General features: G+C 39.5%; 1 protein-coding gene across 4 annotated transcripts in view; it reads right to left on the bottom strand.

Annotated features, from left to right (window-relative positions):
- Positions 1–21,444, bottom strand: part of HECW2 (HECT, C2 and WW domain containing E3 ubiquitin protein ligase 2) — a 192,688-nt gene that overhangs the window by 62,256 nt on the left and 108,988 nt on the right. For all 4 annotated transcript variants that reach the window (XM_068686569.1, XM_068686568.1, XM_068686567.1 and 1 more), the window contains exons 3-6: positions 20,363–20,470; positions 9,295–9,389; positions 5,276–5,351; positions 2,014–2,183 (exon numbers count right to left, since the gene is read on the bottom strand). In XM_068686569.1, coding sequence (XP_068542670.1) covers positions 2,014–2,183; positions 5,276–5,351; positions 9,295–9,389; positions 20,363–20,470 — 449 coding nt within the window. The remainder of the gene's footprint in view (positions 1–2,013; positions 2,184–5,275; positions 5,352–9,294; positions 9,390–20,362; positions 20,471–21,444) is intronic.

The following is a 21,444-nucleotide window of genomic DNA, read 5'->3' on the forward strand; positions in this document are numbered from 1 at the left end:
CTAAAGGAGGAGAATTTTCCACAGATTTTTGCACCAAAGTTCATAAATCTTCCCAGAAAGTTCCAACAGAAGCTTTTCCTGCACTTGAGGCCTTCATACAAAATGACACTAATTTATAAAAGGTTTTGTGATGTCTTGTAAGATCATCCTTCCACCTTCCCTTGTGGGTGGAAACAGCGTCACAGTCCCTCTCTTCAGCCTAGCATCAATTTTCATGAATTTATGAATAGTTCATATTTGGCATCTGTGCTGCTCTGCTAAGTCTGGCTGAAGATGGCCAAAAGATTCAACAGAGGTACAGGGCACAGATTTGAGCAGGCATGTCGGCAGGGAAGCACACTTACACACAATGTGATGACAAATTCCCTCAGGAAAACAGACTTAGAAACCAAAGATATTTTTTCCTCTAGATTCTAAGATATCAAACAAACAAAAAAAGTATGGGTAAAATCTACAGAAAAGCCAAAGTCATCTGGTTACACTTTTACTGTCTGCCATCTTTAAGACCTCTGAGAAAACTGGCTAATGTGCATCTAGCTAAAAAGATGACAAGGTACTGAACAAGGAACAAAAGAAGGAACAACTCAGCTCAGCTACAGATATTGGCTAAAAGTATTCAAAACCAGCAATTAAGTTGAGCCAGGAATTAAAAAAACTCCCTCATGCTGGGTAGAGGTGGGTTCCTGGGATAAAAATAACTTAAAATTTGTTTCTCAGTATAATAGAAAATCGCAAATTATTTTCCAGAAAGGAGTAGATGTAAAACAGGATCCATTCTGCACCACTAGGACAGCATAGATAATGGGATCATAAGCTGGTATCATCAGAGCATTGCTAGAGGGCAGATGCAGCAGTTAAAGAAAGCCAATACAATGTGTGCACCAATGAACATTATCACTTTTCGAATAAGCTTCAGAAAACAAGGAGAACTGGAGGTGGAAAAAAAAAGGAAAAATCATAATAGGTTTTCTTCCCATCTACTGAACAAAGAAATGGACAGATAGAAAGATGAAGAATCAGTTTAGAGATTAAAACTCGTATACTTCTAAGATTTTAAGTCTTCCACAAATCTACAGTCTTTCCCACAACCAAGCACCCCTGGGCTAATGTTCACACTGCTCTCTTCTGCGTTACTGCTTGTTTGACTGTAACTTGTGGAAACATTTTCCAAAGCCCACTCAATCTTCTGATCTTCCTAAGGAACATATTAACATTCAAAAAAGAGCGTAGGCATTTGCTCAATAGAAAATAGGCACAGATTAAGAATGCTGCTACGTGGTCCCCAAAGGGTTAAGAATAATGTTCACAGTTTCCCATGTAAATATTAATCTTCAAAGACACTGCCTTGCTCTTCTGTGCTCAAAGACAGTCGTGGGACTGAGCAGTTCAAGTTCCTTCTTTAAGACCTGCATAACTTACCTGGTATAAACCAATCTAGAAAACTGGCTTCTAACAAACTGCACTTGTTTTCCTTTGCTACGTGGTGCTGTAATGCCTCCCTCCATGGGGTTTCCCTTCCACAGCAGCACACAGAAAGGATATACCAAAGAGCATCCACTCTGCCTGGCAAAAATGAACGCTTGCCACCTGCTGTGCACAATGGGGATATCATTTCCAAATGAGCAGTCATTGCCATCACTAAGCATAAACGCTCTCTCATTGTACCTTTTCTTAAAGAGTTTTCCCACAACATATAATCCATTTTAATTAATTTATTTTTTGCAATTTCAAGGGATCTACAGGGCTGTTGAGTGATTCCAACTCTTTCAGCAGAGAAGCAAATGAAAACCTCCCAGCACTGCAGCTTAAACACATGGCATAAATACGCAGATGATAGCTGTTTCTTTCCAACAACAGGGTTCCTAAAATTACTACAATTTTGGTGTCAGTTTAAATAGCTAGCTACTGAATAAGCTCCCAGCCTTCACAGAGTAAGGACTAATGCGTAAAGAGAAAATACAAGCCTAGTATATTGCATCAGCTTGCAAAGAGCTCTCAAAAGGCATACATTACCTCTCTGTGCCAAACAGGGTTAGTTGTGTTACTGATGATGGTCGACCTTCTTTCCTGACCATGATGAGCAAATGTAGGAAATGTACTTTTCTTGCCTGGCTGAATGGACATCTTTAGGTAAGGATCAGGGTTGAAGAACATGCCTTTTTTAAGCCCAACTGCTCTAATATCTTTAAAACAAAACAAGGAAGGAAAAAGGAACAGAGTAAATTAAAGTTAGTTCAAAAAGTAGTGCATTCCTAAAATATTACCCAGGAAATCAAGTCACCGTAAACCACTAAAGCAAATTAAAGTTGCTACTAGAGTAACTGGATCCAACGTACAGAAGATAGTTGAAGCAGCAAGTCAAGTGTTTTCCTAAGAGAACACAGGGAGGAAAAGTATTGATTTGTAATACAAAATTACAGTGTGAACATTAAAAAGAGCAACAAATGTTTTTCTCAGCAAGGTATTTTCCACCCTGAAACGAACAAACAAAAAACCCCACCATACAGTACTTGCTCTTTTGCTGCTTGAGAAGAAATAGCTAAGATTATGGGAGGTAATGTAGTGAACTCAAGCTCTTCCAAAGCTGAGACTTTGAGAAATATGACTTTAAATATTCATCACCGAGGTTGCTCTGGCCTATGATGCACACTTTATCTCAACTTAGAAGATAAGCTATCCCATTTAAAAGGATGCAAGGTTTTCTGAAAATGCTTTTTTGCTAGGGAAGTCTCAGTATCGCAGCCCGTGCCAACTTTCAACAATAAACAAGAATTTCCTCAGATGCACAACTTATACCTATGCACTTCAACAAGAGTATAAGCTTCATTGAGAACATAAAGAGGGCATTTGTGATACAATATTAGATTTTAAACTTAACTGTAAAATATTTGTCTGTTTAGGTTTGCTGAAGCATAAGATTTTAGTGCCTCTCTCCATTAGGTTCTGCAATATGCTGCACACAGTCTTCATGACCCTAATGCAATTGGCACATACATACTTAGATGTGCAATTTATACATGCTGGCAAAATTCACTGCACTGAAACTAAATACTACATCTTCAGAGTCAGTTAAAAAAAAAAAAAAAAAAAAAAAAAAAAAGTCCTGCCTAGAGTTCAAAATTAAGCTGTATAGTAAAATACTATGAAATATAGCGTAACAGCCTTTAAAAGCAACAACTGTGTATATGCAACTACAGCAAGCATATATATTGCTCTCTATCACAATCTTTGCACTAAAGCTGTTCGGAAACTCCCTCTACAGGAGAGACCACAGCAAAATTTCTAAGAAAGATCCTCTGTGTGCAATGGCACATGGTATTCCACCAGCTACAAAAGGGAGGAAAAGCCTAAGACACGTTAACAATGCAAATGCAAAGCAGTTCCTCTATAGCCTTTAAAAAAAATAAAAAAATAGAAGCATATCCATATAATTTTTATCTATATCAGTCTGCACAAGCACAGATTACAAACCTGTAAGAACTTCAGGCATGTGGCAGAAGATTCTTCTACTCCATTAATAATATTTTTTCACACTGATTTACTAGTATAATATGGTAATAAATCATACAATGCCACTAATGATGCATAGGAGATAGAATCATGATTTATTAACGATACCTAGTGAGGAGGATATAGCCAAGTGGTTCTCTTAAGCATTCTCTATTCATTTTAGAGATCACTAGAAAACATCTCTTCCCATCGTGAGATATTCAACAATCTGAAATGCATTTATCTGAATGCAAAGAATCAACTGACTGTTTTCAGACAGGGAGTCCATAATCCAGACAATTTATTAGTGATGGCAAGAGCTTATGCAACAGATTTGGTATTATGGTTGTGAGAGTTGATTGTTTCATGTCATTTCTTTTTTCAGTAAGTAAAAAAAAAAAAAAAAAAACATTATTTTTTCCCACTGCTCGAAACTTATTGCTAGGTAGTATCTAGAAACCTGTCAACAAAAAAGAAGGTTATCACCCACAAACATTTTGAGAACTCCTTGAAAAAGTGAATTTCTAAGTCTAAAATAACACAGAGAAATTCTCAAAAATAGAATTATTTTTCTGCACAAGGAGTAATTCACAAACATATTTCAAAGAAAACAATGCTGTCCTCCAAAGGAGTACAGCATGAAATGTAGGAAATAATGCCATCACTGGATCATGGCTCAGCTTTGATTTGCCACAATTTCAGTTTAAGGTTTAACATAATCTTACATTTAGAGTTATCATATTTGTCTGTTAACACAGTCAAATGAGAAGCCAGGACCAGGTAGTTCATCTTGGCTTCAAAAATACAGTTCTCTAGCATCTTAATGGAAAGATGCCAGTCAATTATCTGTCACTACACCGTGCAAAACCCAGGATATTTGAACATTATCTGATAAGCACACTAAAAATCCATTAAAGATACAATAAAGTTAAAGAGGCACATTCAGATGACAACAAAATGCAGGATCACCACATTCTACATGAGCAACCAAAAACGTTCTGGAAAGTACACGACAGACCTGTCAGTCAGTATACCTTTCAAACAAATTTAGGAAACTCCTCAAGCCAAGTTGTAACATTCCATTAAACACAACAGGCTTTTCAGATTTCACAAAACACAATTATCTTTCTAGTTCTCTATGTGACTCTACGATGTATTAGTGCAATAGTGATAAACTGCTGCAAGACCAGATCAAAGCATATTGCCTTCTGCTCTACTCCTACAGCCTTTAAATGTTTTCATTGTCAGCTCCTCAGTATTCAGAAACATTTTTTTCTGTCTTCACTGAAGTTGAATATGCTCTAGTCTCACACGACTTCCTGTGGAATAAAGTGCTAATCAAAACAAGTGAAGCTGGTAGACTGTATCCCTCAGCTATTTCACTGTAGTGACAGCTTAGTCTGTTACAAAAAAAGGTATTTTTTTCTTTTTAAACCACTACTTGCAGCCATTGCTTTGTTACTACTTTCTTAAAAGTGACAGAACCAGCTTGCATTTTATTTAGAGACTAATTTTTTTTTTTTTGTTCATTGCACAAACTAGAAATTTTTGCAAATTTCTCATGCTGAGATTCATCAAACCCATTTCTTTCATTCCTGGAGATTTGTCAATCTGGCTTGTTTTCAAACAGAAGTTCTAAAGAAATTATATCTTTCAAGCCACTAGAGTGTGCTCCTAGGGAAGGTAAGGAAGAAACGTTTCTATTTTTAAAGATTTTTAGAACATCTATTTTTTTTTTTTTAATAAAAATAATTTGTAAAAATCACATTTGTGTTGTCTTTTTTACCTGATAGGGTAAAGCTGACTAACTTCCGAGAGTGCTGGGCTCCAGAAGCACCTTCATCCGTGCCTTCTACTCCCATCTGAAGAGGAGAAAGAAATAACATGCCATAGAAGTTTTCATCTGCTTTATACATAATTGAAGATGATTATGAAACTGCATAGAGGCATGCATGGGGAGAATCAGAACAATTACTGCCTGTTACCAGGGACAAAGCTACAGCATCCATTTCTAGGAAAAGATGATATATGCCACACGGTGTTAATACACTAGTCCTTGGAATCTTCCAAAGAGAAAATAAATCACTGAAAGGGAAACACTATTTTCTTGTGGGTTTCATTTTTATAAAATAAAATCAACAGTATGGACTGGCAATATATATAGGAAAGCATGAGCTAGCTGGTGACATAACTTTTGTCACTTTTCACAAGTGGGCCATGCAATAAAAAAGGCAATGGGATCAATGAGACCAAAAACCTTCAGATTTATGAATGAATTTTTTAAATGGAAAAATACATCAATGATACAAATACAAATGTCATCTAAAAGCTATGCTTATACTACACATGTATTCAGGTTTGGTTTCTACAGAAATCTCTGACTAGGTAAAAAAATTACCTCAAAATAAAAGGCTTCTCACGTATTAACGTCTAAATTGCTATATCCACAGAATAGTTCCTTCAGCTGACAGACAAATTTCTCTCCAGACAGAGATGTGCATCCAGCTGAATAATCTAACATAAAAACATCAATGGAGCTATACTGAAAGTCAAACGGTTCTCCACGTAGGCAGTGCACTCACTCCCAGAGATTACACACGGTGTGCTAAAAAAGCCTCATCCAAAAAACTTTGTATTAGTGATAAAATAGGAAGTCATCAGACCTGTTAAACAAAGCTGATAACAAACTTGCACACCTGTGGGCAGATGAAATATGTAAAGCAGCTTTTAGCACCTGAACAGTTGTCTGCAAGCAGAACTAGAAGCTATGGGACTGAAAATATTTCTGAAGCTGTGGTGGCCAGACTAGAATGTGCAGTCCATGAGGAAACCACTAAACAAGTCAAAAGTCCTTCTGCTATTGCTTTAAGCGTTATCACGAGCTTTCAAATACTTCCCATGATGATCAGCAAACAAAAGCACAATCAGAACAAATGCTGGGTGCAATTGATACTTGAAGGACTTACTCTGTTGCAAAATTCCCATGCCTAGCATATAAAAGCAGTCAAGCCAATAAAGCCATACAGGAACCATGGTGACGTTGACATTTGGCATCCCCATGGGCCTCAGCGGCCTCGTGAGGGAACAGCCTGTGTCAGGAAGTTGCACTGCTCCCCGCCCGGCCCGTTTCCCGTCCTCATCGCCGCAGTCGTGATTCACCATGGTTTTCAGGGACAAGCTTTTCTCACCAGAACGCTTTCAGCTCTCTCACCTCCCCACCGAGCACGGTATCATTACTCCCACAGCTTCGTAAGGATACACAAGCAGTGACAGCTGGTAGTAAAATTATGAGGGCATTGAAGACACACTGGGTTAGCTCCAGCCCAACCTGCATCCTCCGGCTTTAGGAGGGTTGCTCTGGAAGCAAGAAGGGGCCAGTCCCGGTGGGAAGGAGAAGCCAAGCAGGCAGGGTTGCAGGAACTCTGCACGTATCAGTGTGCTCTACTTGACTCCTAACAGGCACTGATTTCTTGTTAAGAACACTACTTACCAACAAGAAGGTCTTCCTCTTCCTCTATGTATCTTTCCACTACATCATGGACTACAGATAACATTGTTTATATTGCTAATCACTGTTTTAGTGTGTTTTGCAGAAAATATGATTTGCCCACAATTCAGCTATAATAAAACTAATTATAACAGTGTTCTGTAGCACTTCCACAGTTTCATTTGTTTTAGGCCATTTTCCAGCTCCATTATGATCTGAACAGCAGGTTCAGTTTTTCTGCACCTATTGCAAGACTTGACCCCACCAGACACACATTCTTGCACTACACAGGCTATCTCACCTGGTGTAAGGAAGTGTTTCTGAATACTAAATCAGACCTTGCTTTTTTACCTCGAGCTGAAATAAACACAATATTAACTGCTTATCCAAAAATAAGATGAGCTGAAATTCCTGGTGTAATATTCCATTACCATGAGGAAAACCAGAAATGGATCTCCCACCAAACCATGCAATGCAAAAGTTCAGCATGATCCAAGTAAGCAGGTAACTTATCACAGCTTTAAAAAAAAACAAAAACAAAAAACAAAAACAAAAACAAAAACAACCAACCAACCAACCAAACAAACAAAAAAAAAAAAAAAAAAAAAACAGAAGGAATGGGCATGCCTCGACTTTTACCACTCTCAGGACCAATGTATCTGTCACAAAGGACATGACACACACAGTGCTTAAGTTTAACACCAAAAACAGGAAAATGGTATGAGGTACTAATGCTTAATAATAGGTATACTTATATATAACTAACCCCCTATGATATTTTATAGAAGGCGTCATCTGAGCTATGACATTCTCATCAATGAAACTATCAGCTCACTATTACTGGAAGTCTGTGTTGTTAGAGCAAACAAAAGGTTTACATAAAATTACACCTTCCATCAGGAGTACAAATTCTGTAGCATACCCAGGATCCTGTGCTACCTTTCAAAGGAAAAAAAAAAATATAACTTCCATAGTGACAGCAGGTTAACCCCACAAGATGGACCAATGACCCTGACAGATGGGTTTTCAGGTAACTCCCAAGTACATAAATGCATATTCAGAGAGAGGAGTTCAGATGTCTTTTTGCATAACTAGTCTTGAAAAAATACCACTGAGTGGCTTGTATGACAAGACTGAGAAAATATACAGGCTTAAATGGTTTCTTCATTACTTTGAGATGCCTATTTTTTATTTAAAAACAAAACACAAAACAATCAGGCTAGCTTTTATTCTGTAGTTTATAAATTTATATTAAACACAGTTGTTGTCAAGCTCACTAACTGTAGCACATTTTCTTCTATAAAGTATCAAAAGCTCCTATGCCTGCTGTGAACATGTATTGTTCATAGGTCTAACTATTAAACGATGCTGTCATTTAGGTCAGGAATTCTAAGAGAAAGAAAAAACATTTGGTATAACGAGACCTAGTCCATGACAGCACATACAGTATCAGATTGCCATAACATTCACTTGTATATAAATTGACAATGCTGAAGAACTGCAAGATCAGATTAAAAGCAAGCAGCTTAAATAAATTGTGCTCTACAGTATCCTCAATGCTGTAGTTGTCAAGACATCATCCTGACAGATATAATCTTAAATACTTGGCAGGTAATATCAATGAATCAAATGTACTGTGAGACTTTACGTCAACTGAAAATCTAGCCTATTAGATGAATTATGTCCATCAAACGTACTTGGATAGAAGTGTGAAAGGTTCTTCTTATTCTTAATGGTATTTATTTAAACGACTAAAAAATTCCTTTAAAACTTCAAGGTTTCAAAAGTGCAAGTAATGAAATTGTTATAAGGCAAAAATAAACCATGAAAGTCGGAGAATTATCTAAATTTCAATGGTATATGAACACTCCTAAAAAAATCAATAATTTCTGCAGCAGCAGAGTTCTGTATGGTCTTTTTTTATATATACTAGTAACTGCTATCTCAGCAACAGTTTCATTTTTAATAATAACAAATAAGTGGAGACTTCCGATAAGAATTCTGTTTGAATTAGATAACCAGTGTGAAAAATTTCTAACATGGTGTTAAATTACATCAAACTGGAAGCAAGTAAAATGAAATGGTTATCATAAAAGATTTCATTTCAACTTGGTGAATTTTACCGTCATTTTATCATGAAAAAATACCGAGCCATGAAAAGCATTTCCTAATTTAGGTGACTGTTGTCATACAATCTCTCTCTCTCTCTTTTTTTCCAGAAGTTGCAGTTAATAGTAAAACTAGGAGCCTTATACTGATAGGTTTGTCTGGCAGTTAATATCGTATACAAATACAATGAACAAATAGGTTAAACTTACCATCACAGCAGGGTTTTTCACAGTGATACATGGAGTAGTAGCTCGGAGGGCTCCACTAACACCATGGTAGTATTTAAAACAGATCTTTATTTCAGCTAGAAAACAAAACGAAAATCACATTAAATCCTTTGTGATAGACAGTAGGCAAAAGACAGTCAACTAAAGGAACGTGTGTATGGGGAGTTGCAGCTCAATTCTGTTCACTGCGCGTGAGTTTAGGCTGATTGACCAGTACAGTTCACTGGTACATCTTTGCTGTAGAAGCACACAATAACTGTAAGTGAAATAGATTTTATTTTGACCTGTAGAACAGGACTGCAGACGATCAGGACACAGATTCAGGATACATTTCCCTGGATTGTAATACAACCCTATTTGCTGTAAGTAAACTGTGCTTTTTAGTCTGAGTTGACTCTTAGGAGCTGTAGGAGAAATCATTAGATCATCTACTGTGATCTTTATTGTGCTCTCTGCTGCTCTTTCTCCACTTCTCAACATTAATATTGACATATGGACTCCAGAACTATACACAGCACCTAGCATCAGCCTCACCAAAGCTGAATGAGAGGGATCGTTCCCAGGTCCTACCAGATGCTCCTCTCTCTATATATATCCAAGAAATGCAGTAGAGCTCTTAGTCACAGGTTACACAGCAAGTTGATGTAAAGGTGTGGCTGGCATACACTCACTGACTCTGCAGGCATGGCCGGAATGTCTTTCATTCTGAAGCCAGCAGTATCAAAAAGCACTGCATTTCTTTCAGGAACTCCTGCAGAGCCCCACTAGTAAGATTTCCCTTTTGGTGTTTTCTGTCAAACCTTTTACTATCATTTAGCATGCCTATCCAAAAATACCCCTGATCCTTGTAAAATAAGAGGGTAGTAATAAGAGATAAAACTTGAGCATGAGATAAAATATTAAAAATTCAGGCTCTTATCACTTGGATTCTGCATTAGCCCTACAGATATGCTGACGTTCTGGTGGGAATGGAGATCCAAGTACAGTTGTTCATGGTGGAAAGCTATTAACATGCAGAGTGCTCTTTAAAGCTCATTCTGTATGAGTACAATCCATCACTCAGCGATCTGCCTTTAGAAATACTTTAGCAGGAAATTAAGAATAGAGCAGCTGGTTATCTACTCTTTGTGTATTCTGCAGGTTGTATTTCTGCTACTATTCCAATATAATCATTATGAAAAAGACTCACTGAACTATTTGCTCCTAGCCTGATCCCTGCCAGACTCTGGAAGAAGTTGCATGATACGTATCTGAAGGAAGCTTGAAGCACTTTATACTGGAACACAGGAAGGGTGAACGTTTCACCACACTTCTGGTCCCACTGAATAAAGTTTTGTTTGCTAAACTGCATTTGCTGCAGACAAAGGAGTATTATGTTTCAGTGAAGCCCGACCTCTACTGTTGTTCCTCTGCATTCTTCTAACATAGCAGCACAGCTATAATTATAGCTGGCCTTGATCCTGTGGGATTTTCCCTGTCTGGAACAATCTCCCTGTTTTCCTTCCCCACTGGAACATCTCTTCTGTAGGAGGTTGATGAGGGTTTACCTCTGGGTACAGAAGTGACCACGGCCAGACAAAAATGGCCACAGGCAGGCACAAATTACAGCAACCGGTTTGGACAGAACCGGAGGGTGTGCATAAAAGTATTGGCTATCCAACTCCTTCCACTTGGTTTAACAGTACGTTGGAAGCCGAAAAATACAAAACTGCATGTACTGAATATGGTTGTGGGACATGATTCCTTGGGGCTGAGGTACTTATCACTGTGAGATAAAATGCCCACTTATCCCTACTCAGAAGGATGAAAAATCCATTCTGCAAGTCTGCTCAGCCAAGAAGGATTTTATTTATTTATTTATTTTAATTTGCTGCAGTAAGTCAACATTCATTTAAGAGAGAGGATGCACCTCAGAACTGACCTTCAAAGCTGGGCTCACAGGGAGGGAGGAGGTGGAAGAACTTCTGATCCCTCTTCCTCCTACTCTCATCTTGTCACTTCAGAAAAAGAAGCTAGCACTGGAAGAGCTATCAGCTGCTGCTCTTATTTGCAGACGGCCCGTAATGCAGACAGAAGTTTGTTATACATTCTCACTACACTGGCACTTAAATTCTCCTGCAGGCAGAAATGCAATACTACAAGCTTTGGGTCCTTGGATTTCTTCCTCTCAGTGACTTCTACAAGCATGCAGTACTCTCCAACACCTGTATGTGGCTGGTGGTAGAAGACAACATCTGATTCAAGAAATAGATCCGACGATCCATTTCATACAAACTGAATTTAGAAAGAAAAAAAAAGCTTAGAAAAACTATTAGAAAAAAAGAGAAGTTAAGACATGGCATCTGGAGACAACTACTCTCACCAAGAGAAGTGGCATTGATTCAGTTTGGGCTTTACACAGCTCTACACACAGGAAGCTTGGAGGTGCTGTTAGCATTGTGGCACTGGGATTAACAAGGGAGAAGCTGCGCTTGAAATTCAGCATGAAATTGAAAAATGGGCTATCTGGCATGCTTATGCAGATATTGCTGATGTGAATATAGGTTTGCAAAATCTGATCTTGTGCACAGCAAGAATGCAGTGCCCTCACAGAACCAGAGACCGCTAATTTTTTATAGACATACATATATTTATTTAGATATATGTAACAGTGCTAAAAACTACAATTAATACTTAACAGTGAAAGAAATCTCAGAGGAATCCTGTCAATTCAAAAACGCTGAGGATGTAGCTCTTTGATGTTGCTTCTTCTGTGTTATCAGAAAAACTGTGATTTGAATGTTTGTTCTTCATGTCTGATGGATTTCTGTGTCTGTGCCTGCTCCTGATAGAACACCTCTCTACTTACATATAAACAAGGCCCCCAAAATACAAACAAATCTTCAGAAACAGTAAGCTCCTGCAAACAGGACTTGAATATTTAGAAAGCTGAGGTCAATACCATATTAATATACAGGCCTCCTCTCAGCTGTTCCATAGTATAGACTGCTAAATAGCATGCATCACCTAAAGTTTTCCTAGTTTCTTTTATTCCTCCTGCCACCTCATTTTCAGGTGTTTCCTTTCAGTGTAAACTTGCCCTTCTCTTGTTTCTCTTCCCTACTACTGCTTCCCCCAATGAGTTAACCAGCTTGCTTTGTATGTGATCTGTACTGAAAAATTTAACAGCAATAAATCCAGCAAGGGGAAGACACTTTACCTGACCACAGGACTATATGCTGTCTGCTTGATTAAAGAAAAAATGTGACCTTGCAGAACAAAAACTATTTTCATTCATGGGAAAAAGTGACTGTACCTAGCTCTCTGTTCTTGCTGCCACACGTCCCATTGTCCCTGACGTTCCTCCAGACATCACACAGACCGCGAGGAATTCCTACAGCGACCAGACATTTCCTCTTCGTTTAAAAATAGGACAAAATGAAATCGGGGTATCTACGATTCTTTGAAAGATACCACAGAGCCATATAAAAAGGGATACATGTTAATTAATCTGGATAAGACCATAATCCCCTTCTTTAAAAGCTAATAGCTGTTAACATTTTATAGCCATAGTTTTATAGCTCAAGTCCATTACATAAAATGTTGGAATTAAGAAAGGTGTCACTTAAGAAAGGTTTCTGGGACTCAAGCAGTGATATCTGAATCTCAAGAAGTCCTGCCTGAAATGCAGCATAATGCTGTACTTCCCTCTATGGACCACGCACTCTCGCCTCTTCAATAACAGAGAGATCTGCTTATAATAATAGTCACCTCCAGAAAATAAGTCAGACCCTTGCTGGGTTGCAGCAGCCTGTGGAGATGACCGGTGCTCCCTCCTAGCTGCACAGAAAATGCACAGCAGCTCAGAGCTCCTGGACTCTGCAGTGAGATGCCGGGAGTCACTCAAGCTGAATCCATGGCTCTCTGCAGATATAAACGTATGAACCCACACTGAGAAAAAGCTGACATCACAGAAGCTCATAAAAAAAGTATGAGAGCATGTTTTGCAAATCATTTAAGAAAACTCTGGTACAAATTAACAAATTAAACACAAATTAGATCACTCACATTCAGATTTTACAAATGTATAAAGGGAGAAGTAATCCAGGGGAAAAACACCAGGTTAAACCCTATTTTTTCCCAGCTGAACACAAACAGTCAATAGACAACTGCAAGAATTTAAAAGTGCTCTGCACATCCTGTCAGGTGAATTTATTTTCTTAGCGTGACTGTTGATTAAACACAACCTTTTTGTTCAAGTATTTAGCGCTCTTTCCCCTGCATCATCCTACCCAACCATCTCTTGGATTACTTCCTACCCATAACAGCGCAGCGCAGCAAAGAGCAGAGCAAGTGCCAAAGCAGGCTGCCTTCTGGCACTCTCCCTCTCCCTCAGCAGGTATATCACAAAGTTTATTTTACAGAAGGAAGGATTAAAAAAAGGAAAGTGATTTAAGCAGAATTACAGAGAGCTTCTTAGCTAAATTAGTATCAGTAACAGATGAATTCTGTCCCCTCCCGTGGTCTCTCTGCACCTAACCTGCCTCAAAGGAAGCCGCTAAGCAACAGTTGCTCAAACAACAGCTTACCTGGCCCTGCCGCCCGCACGCACTTTGCTGCAACTCTGAGGCATTTCTACTTACGGTCATGAGCCCTGCCTGTCCCATTCCAGTTTGGCAAAAAGGTTAACCTAACCTTTAAAACAAAACACTGGGCTATTATATGCTTAAGGAAGTCAACAAGGCTTGCCACAAATCGTAAAAAAAAAAAACAACAACACAAGACAAAACCCTATTTCAGTTATTTGTGATACACAAAAATAGCTAGTAAGAGACAACAGATATAAATAGCAGAAGTATAATAAAAGTATTTCTTACTCAGTGAACAAGTTTATAAATAGGGTTGGGACAATAACCACGAGAAGCACAGTGCCCTGGTAGAGTGCTGGAAGGGCACTGGTTACACAGGACCACGCAGGCAAGCATCCCAGGCTCAGAACAATTCAGTGTGAGGAAAATATGATTTTCACAATTTCATTTAAATGGTCAAAATATAAACACTGGGTACGAGTAACAAGTTACGTTGATAAAGCATTTATTAGCACTGACCATTGACCAATGCTTTGGGCAGAGCACTAAACTGTGCTCCTATCCCTACTAGACAATAGCAACAACTCTGCATGAGAGCAGCCTTTTAAAGCTAAAAGCACATCAAGTTCAATTATGAAACCAATTTGTTTTTCTTCAATCTATATTAGGTTGTTGGTGTTGTTTTGTTTCTTTTTTAAAAAGAAAAAATGGGGCTAGGAGTGCACTCTTCTAACTGCAATGTGCAGCAAATTTCAGTCTTGGTATGCTATTTTTACAAACTTTGTAATTTCGTTGTAATGGGCACTGAATAGAGAGAACGCTATATAAAACCTCATTTGTAACATGATATTGTATAATGCAAACACATGGATCATCACCACGCTTTCTGAATATATCTCAGAGTCATGCCACAAAAGTGAGAGTTTAAGGACAAAATAGAAACAGTCTGTGCAGTCACCCATCCGAGCACTGCAGTGAGGCACCAGCAGTGATTTAACCACAAACATCCCAAGAGTGATTTGGAAGTGATTCATGTGACAAAACTGGCAGCATCTGGATGAATCCCAACAGTTGCCACTATGGATTAGTTGTAACTCAGTCTCAAAGGAAGCTCTTGGCCTGGCACCTGTATCAATAAACCAAGCACGTACGGACTCGAGTACAAACACACGACCATCAATACCGCTGATCGGTCACTGAGCATCCCCGACACTCCTGTCCCATGTGCTGGGGAAGGGAGGACGGGCTGGCTATATGGACACAAGCACCGTGCTGTGCCACTTGCTCCAGGCAGCAGGAAACACCCCACGGCCTGTTTTAACTACTAGGAAGTTTGCAGGTTTAAAGACTTTGTGCCCACGGAAGTACATAAGCACTGCAGTTATGTGTTGCCTGACAGTGACCACACTACACCGCTTCTCCCCCGTGGCACATCCAACACAACCTGCCCCTGCCCACACTGCAGGCATCAAAGCTGCAGTTTGTCTGTGAGAGGCAGCTCTCATCAACTGGTCTTCAGAACACCTCAAGCTTTCTATGGTACGCTTTTTCCATCACACCAAGATTTCCGTGGATCATTTCAACTCCATCTTTCTGCTACCTCTGTTCTCCACAAGGAATGCCATCACCTCTGCCCCAACACCCCCGAAAGGGAGCCCTTGCCATCCTGAGCTCCCAGACTGCGGTGCCCCAAAAAGCTCTCTGCCACATTAACTCTGCTCCTGGAGCAGACGCTAAAAGTCCTGACATACTTAAAGAACTTAACAGCCTGATGTCGTGATAAACACCACAACACGAGCATAACACAAAGGCACTGAGCTGTGCTGCACCTTCACACCACTGCCATCAATTCCGAGTGACACACCTTGAACCCGTCCTTTCATTTCACAGCAGAAGGAAGAAAACTGTTTGTAGAGCTGCGGTCATGTCTAGCAATCCTTCTGTAGTCTGTAGAGCAAACAACGTGAGGGAGCCGGCTAGTGAGTCATTGTTTGCCTTTCCCCACATTTTAGCAAACTTCAAAGCAGAAAGTTTTAGTCACATCTGTTATGGAAGGAAACACCATCTTGGGCACACTGATGCTCACATTCACCTTGTTGAATCTCTGAAGTGACAAAGATCCCTGCCGTGCTCAGCGCATTTCTGCTCCTTTCCCAGGTAAAACAAAGGAGCTCCTGCCTCTGCCGGCTTTGGCTCTGCAGTTCAGAGCCAGTCACTTCATCTGGAGGTGACAGCTTCAGGATACCAGCTGCTTGTGGTGGTGTGCTGGGCTTTGAACTTATTTTCCTTCCCAACTCCTTTCCTCCCCCTCCTCCTCAGCCACTGCCCCCAGAGGCTGCTTGCACTTCTGGAATGTATTAAGTTCACCTCTCATTATTTCACCACTGACTCCTTTGATTCTCTCCTCTCTGCATACAGTTTACGGATTTTTTGTGTCGATTTTTTTTTAAAGCATATGAGAATTATCTTTCATCATCCTAATTTAGCTAATTTGGGTGCTTGGGGGAATTAATGCCTGTTTTTAGTATGAAGACAGTGAGATTCTCTCCACCCTGTTTTCTGAGAGAGGAGTCGGCCTTCAGCTCTGCCTCCACAAGGCACTTGCTTGGGAAATAGGAGGTGGTGGATCTATAGGGAGGGATTTTAAGAGGAATAAACTGAATGACCAGGAAACTGAGTTAAAAGATTGCATATACAGAATAATGTAAAATTCAGACAAAAAGTTTAACCAAGGCTTAACTTTAAACACAAGTATATATTCCACAGACTTCAGTGAAACTATTAATGAGTTTATAATTATCCTCATGGAAAAATCGGTTCCCAAACTAAGGCATAAGATGCTTTTTTTGTTTTGTTTTGTTTTTTTTTACAAGGTACAAATCTGAGGATTTCAGAAGGAGCTTGAGGCCCAAACCAGCTGACTCCCACTGATTAACATTAATGCAATTAAAATGGAAATCCTCCTTCTGCATAAGATTCATTTGCATATGGCTTGTTAGCGATGCTATCATCCTCTGCACTCTGCCCTGGAGAGATCTTACATTACGGGTGAAAAGATGTGCCATGTCCCTGAGCTCTGACACTGCTGGGAAAAAATGCAACCAAACCCTTTGGGATCATATGCACGCTGACTGATCTCAACTCATCATTCAACATTAGGAACTTCAGTTTAATCACTTTCCTTGCCAAAAAGACAAACAGCTTCAGGCCAGATTCATTTATCCTGGGCTGAGGATGGGCATCATGTTGAGTATGAGCCAGCAACTGACCTCCCCAGGGGCACAGCAAACCACCTCACAGGTTACGTTGGGAGGTGCATGGCCAGCAGAGAGGTAGATTTTGTTATCCCCCAGACTCAGTGCTGGTATGGACACACCTGGAATACCTCACCTCGTTTTGGGTCCCTCGAGTTCAAGAACACGGAGCAGGGACAGCAGAAGGCTACGAAGATGGTTGGATTGAGAAAACATGACCTGTGAGAAGAGGCTGAAGGAGCTGGCCTTTAGTCTGCTGAAGAGGAGGTTAAGGCAACATCTAACCGCAGCAGGGGTAGTTTGAAAGATGTAGTTACAAAGATTAGAAATTAAAACTCTTTTCAGTTCTATCAGAAGATTTTAAACCTTGTGACAGCCCCAAATTTAAGCTTCTGAGGTTCAGACAAGATGCCAAGAAAAATCTTCCTTAACTGTAGAAAAGCTGCAGTACTGGAAACATCCTAAAGCATGTGCAAAATCTGTCCCTAAAGGTTTTCAAGACTGAGCTTTAAAAGCCACATCTGACCAGGTAAAGTGTTGGTAATAGTCCCACCCTGAGCAGGAGGTTGGATCAAAGACCTTCAGAGGTCCTTTCCAACCAGCATTTCGACACTGTGATTAATCTCCAGCTGAGTTTGGATTGATCCATTTACACAGTTTGTCCATCCTTTTCCCACAGACGTTTTCGTCTTCTATTGGATCTGCTGCTTCAAAAAATCAAAGATACTGCTGCTGATTGTACTCCCAGCTTCACTCCTAGCAAAGCACTGCTGAGTTGGTAACGGTCTGCTGCCCGTCATACCGAGAGGAGTAAATACGACAAACCCCCAACACCGTGACATGTATCTGACACATTCTGCCTCTTGGCGAAGACATTCCTAAGCACAAGAAATCTAAAACTGTAGAATTCTTTCCAGAATTTGGAAACTAATGGCAGATCAATGCATCAGAGATACCTTAACTTCAATAATTGGGCACATATTTCCTGGGGACATGAGCCCTTCCATTTGCCTCTCCCTCTTGCTCTGACAGTGCTACAGGGAGTACAAATTATATCAGCACCAGGGCAGGAGAAAGAGCCTAAAGGTGAGCTAAGTTCATCTCCATGGCTTGCCTAGGCTGGGCAGCGTCACTGCCTGCAGACCACAGCGAGAACCCAGGCAGGGCTCTTCCCCCAGCCCCCTGGTGCTGCGCAGCAAGAGGCAACCCCACTGAGGCCATGTCTGAACCGTGTGGCCACCTGGGCATTCACCGGGGCTGTGATGTAGTGATACATCGCAGGGAAATAACCTAACATCACGTAACATAAAGGAGAAGCCGCCTATAACTGCATCAGAAATGCTCCCCCACTAAAAGCAAAAATGAAAAGCCTTGCTGAGCAAACTTTGTCATGTATTTGGGAAGTCTCCCAATTTAAAAAGTGCAATTAGAAATGCAGTTAAGCACGTCAGTGCAATTTTTGGCCTCTCACTAGAAGCACAAGTGTCACTGGTGACATATTTATCTGTCACACTATGTGCTATAGCAGCATATGCCCATAAACATTCCTTTTTACAGTTCTCAGCTGCTGTGTAATTGCTTCTCTTTTGTTCATAGTATGGCAGTAAAACTGTTAATTAGTAAAGCTAGCCACAAGCAAGGAACACGTATCCTTCTGTCTTTATATCAGTTGCTTGCAAAGTCCCAAGTCTGTTGAAACTGATTTTAAGTCAAAACTGCTAATTCTTGAAGCATTAACCTAGGTTATTTATTCACGTGAACTAAGAGCCTCATCTCCACACATGACACAGCAATGCTAAAGGATACAAACAAATATCCTTGAAGTCAAACTGCCAGTACAGGCAACAATATTGATATATGTAAGAGAAATTAGAGGCAAGGAACCTTTCTAACATAGACTTTAATCTGCTTCAATGACACTGTCTTTGGCACCAGGAAAGTTTTTTTTTTTAAAAATCCTTATTATTTTCTTGACCTTCATCTTCAGTTCAACCATTTTTCTCTGTAGTAAGTTTCTGAAATTGATTGTGATTTTATCCCATTAAACCTTTGTTTTTTTCCTTGTCAAAAAAAAACGTGCTGTGTAATGCATAGATTCACTTGGCAATGTTCAACGACAACTTCTAGAAAGAAGATTTTTTTAATAATAATCTACAGGTTAGGGGTTCCAACACCTCTTAAAATGCATATACTGATGTTATATCTGTTAATTGGAAGAAAAATTTCTGCCAAAACCTACAGTTAGCAGCACTGCAGTATACAATGAGGAAATGGAGTGGGAGTGTGTATATATATATATTTATTTTATTTTATTTTTTTTTAATTTATGGAGATTCATTACTGTGAGGCTAAACAGGTGGTAGAGTAGCTCACAGCTCTTTTGGGACTGATTGCCACTTTGATGATACCAGATTTTCCAACAAGCTCATATACAATGTTCTAGAATTAAAACACCCAATTTCTGCAGGGGATCACATATTTCAGACAGTAAAAATACTCCTTTTCATTAAAAAGCAAACAACAAAGCAAAATTATCTCACAGCAGAGTGGCTTGCTTCCTACAAATCCTGGTCACCTAACAAAGTGGTGAAGGGCTGTGATGTGAAGGTTGGCTACCAATACACTTCCTGCAGAGCTCAGCTGAGTGTTGCTTCCAGCCACACCAAGATTCAATCTTTCAAAACCATCCAGTGGTATCCCAGTGTAATGAAATGTCAGTTGAGAAATCTTGATGCAACAGGACAAGAGGCTGGCACTTCCCAGAGACAAATCTACCCTTAATACTAACACATACTAGCAAGAACTATGGCTTTTTTATCTTTTCCTTCATGTGTATTTACCATTAATGCTTTCTCCAGCTGAAATTTTAAACTTCTAGGAAGGTACGTCATCTTTCAATGCATACACACTACACAACATTCAACAAGGCAATTTTTTATTACCTTAAACTGAAGTACATTGTCCAAGAACATCCCTAGAACACAAATGCAGTTCTGAGCTCAACTTTTTCCTTTTTATTTTTTGTAAACTCTATAACTTTTTTTTTTTTGGTCACTGTATTTTTTGTAATGTCTGGCAAACACATTGAAAAATATGCTGCTGCTTAGAAATATATAATCAATTTATTTGTTTTATCAGTGTTTGACAAAGTGTGTATCAAGCACTATCTGGATGGTTTCCCTTGACACAATGGCATGCTTGCCTTACACTGGGTAAATATGTACTCACATTCCATAAAATAAGGGCCAGGTTCAATTCGCCACACAATTTGTCCTTTCTGTGTGCCAGTCACTCCACGATTTTTGGAATCCCAGAAATTGGCTGGAGAGTTCTCATCTGTAAGAGGAGAGAAAAAAAAATTGTCACATAGTATTTAACATTTATAGTAGCAGGGTTGCTTTTTTTTGTTTGTTTGTTTGTTCAAGAGGCCCAGACACAAAACATAAATTCTGTTAAAATAAATAACTAAATATAAAAGCAAACTGGCAAAAGGTAAACGGCTTCTCTTTTACAGTTGATAGATCAATTTATGCAGAGTGAGCAGACATACATACAACCAAAGTAAATATATGGTTTCCTGTAAGAGGTGGCCTGCCAAGGTAAAGGATTAAATCCAAAACTTCCCTGCCTCAATAGACAGGCTATTGGGAATGTATAGCTGCCTGTAACGTCATCACAGCGTTGCCACAACATATTATACAGTGGTCTCGCTCTGTGCTGTGGAAATCTAGCATTCGCTCCTTAGCTATGATGTATGGAATTGGTGTTAGAGGTATTAGGACTTGATTTATTTTTAGAGGATTCCTGCAGTTTAGAAACTGGTGAGAATATCTTCATACATACACCAAAGAATCTGACACATTCAATTTCCTGGCATGTACCATATTACCACCTATCAGTAAACGAGAGTTAGAGGTCCAAAGGATTGTCGCTTAGTAAGCCAGAAATACAAACGAGCAATTTAGTGATTCAAAAGAGGAGAACTGAGAAGTAAACATGAAGTCTCTGAAGATCAGCTTAGTACTATCAGTATTTTTCCCTCCCTAAGAAACCTTTTTGTCCTAACAGGAACAAAACCAGGTCTTGGGGTTTGTTTCCTACTTACCAGCCTGGGTTCAGACACCCAGCATCCTATTTGACTGAAACAAAAACAGAGGGAGAAGATGCTTGAAGGGGCACAAAGACAGTTATCATGACCCAGAGGAAGCTGACATAAATCCAGCTTCTTTTGTACAGAAAGTTCTTTGGAAGTATGCATTGTGAAATGTTACAAGTGCATTTACGCAGCTGTTAGACAAACATACCTGCTG

The sequence above is a fragment of the Anas acuta genome, chromosome 6 (genome assembly GCF_963932015.1).
Source record: "Anas acuta chromosome 6, bAnaAcu1.1, whole genome shotgun sequence".
In the NCBI taxonomy this organism is placed as follows: domain Eukaryota; kingdom Metazoa; phylum Chordata; class Aves; order Anseriformes; family Anatidae; genus Anas; species Anas acuta.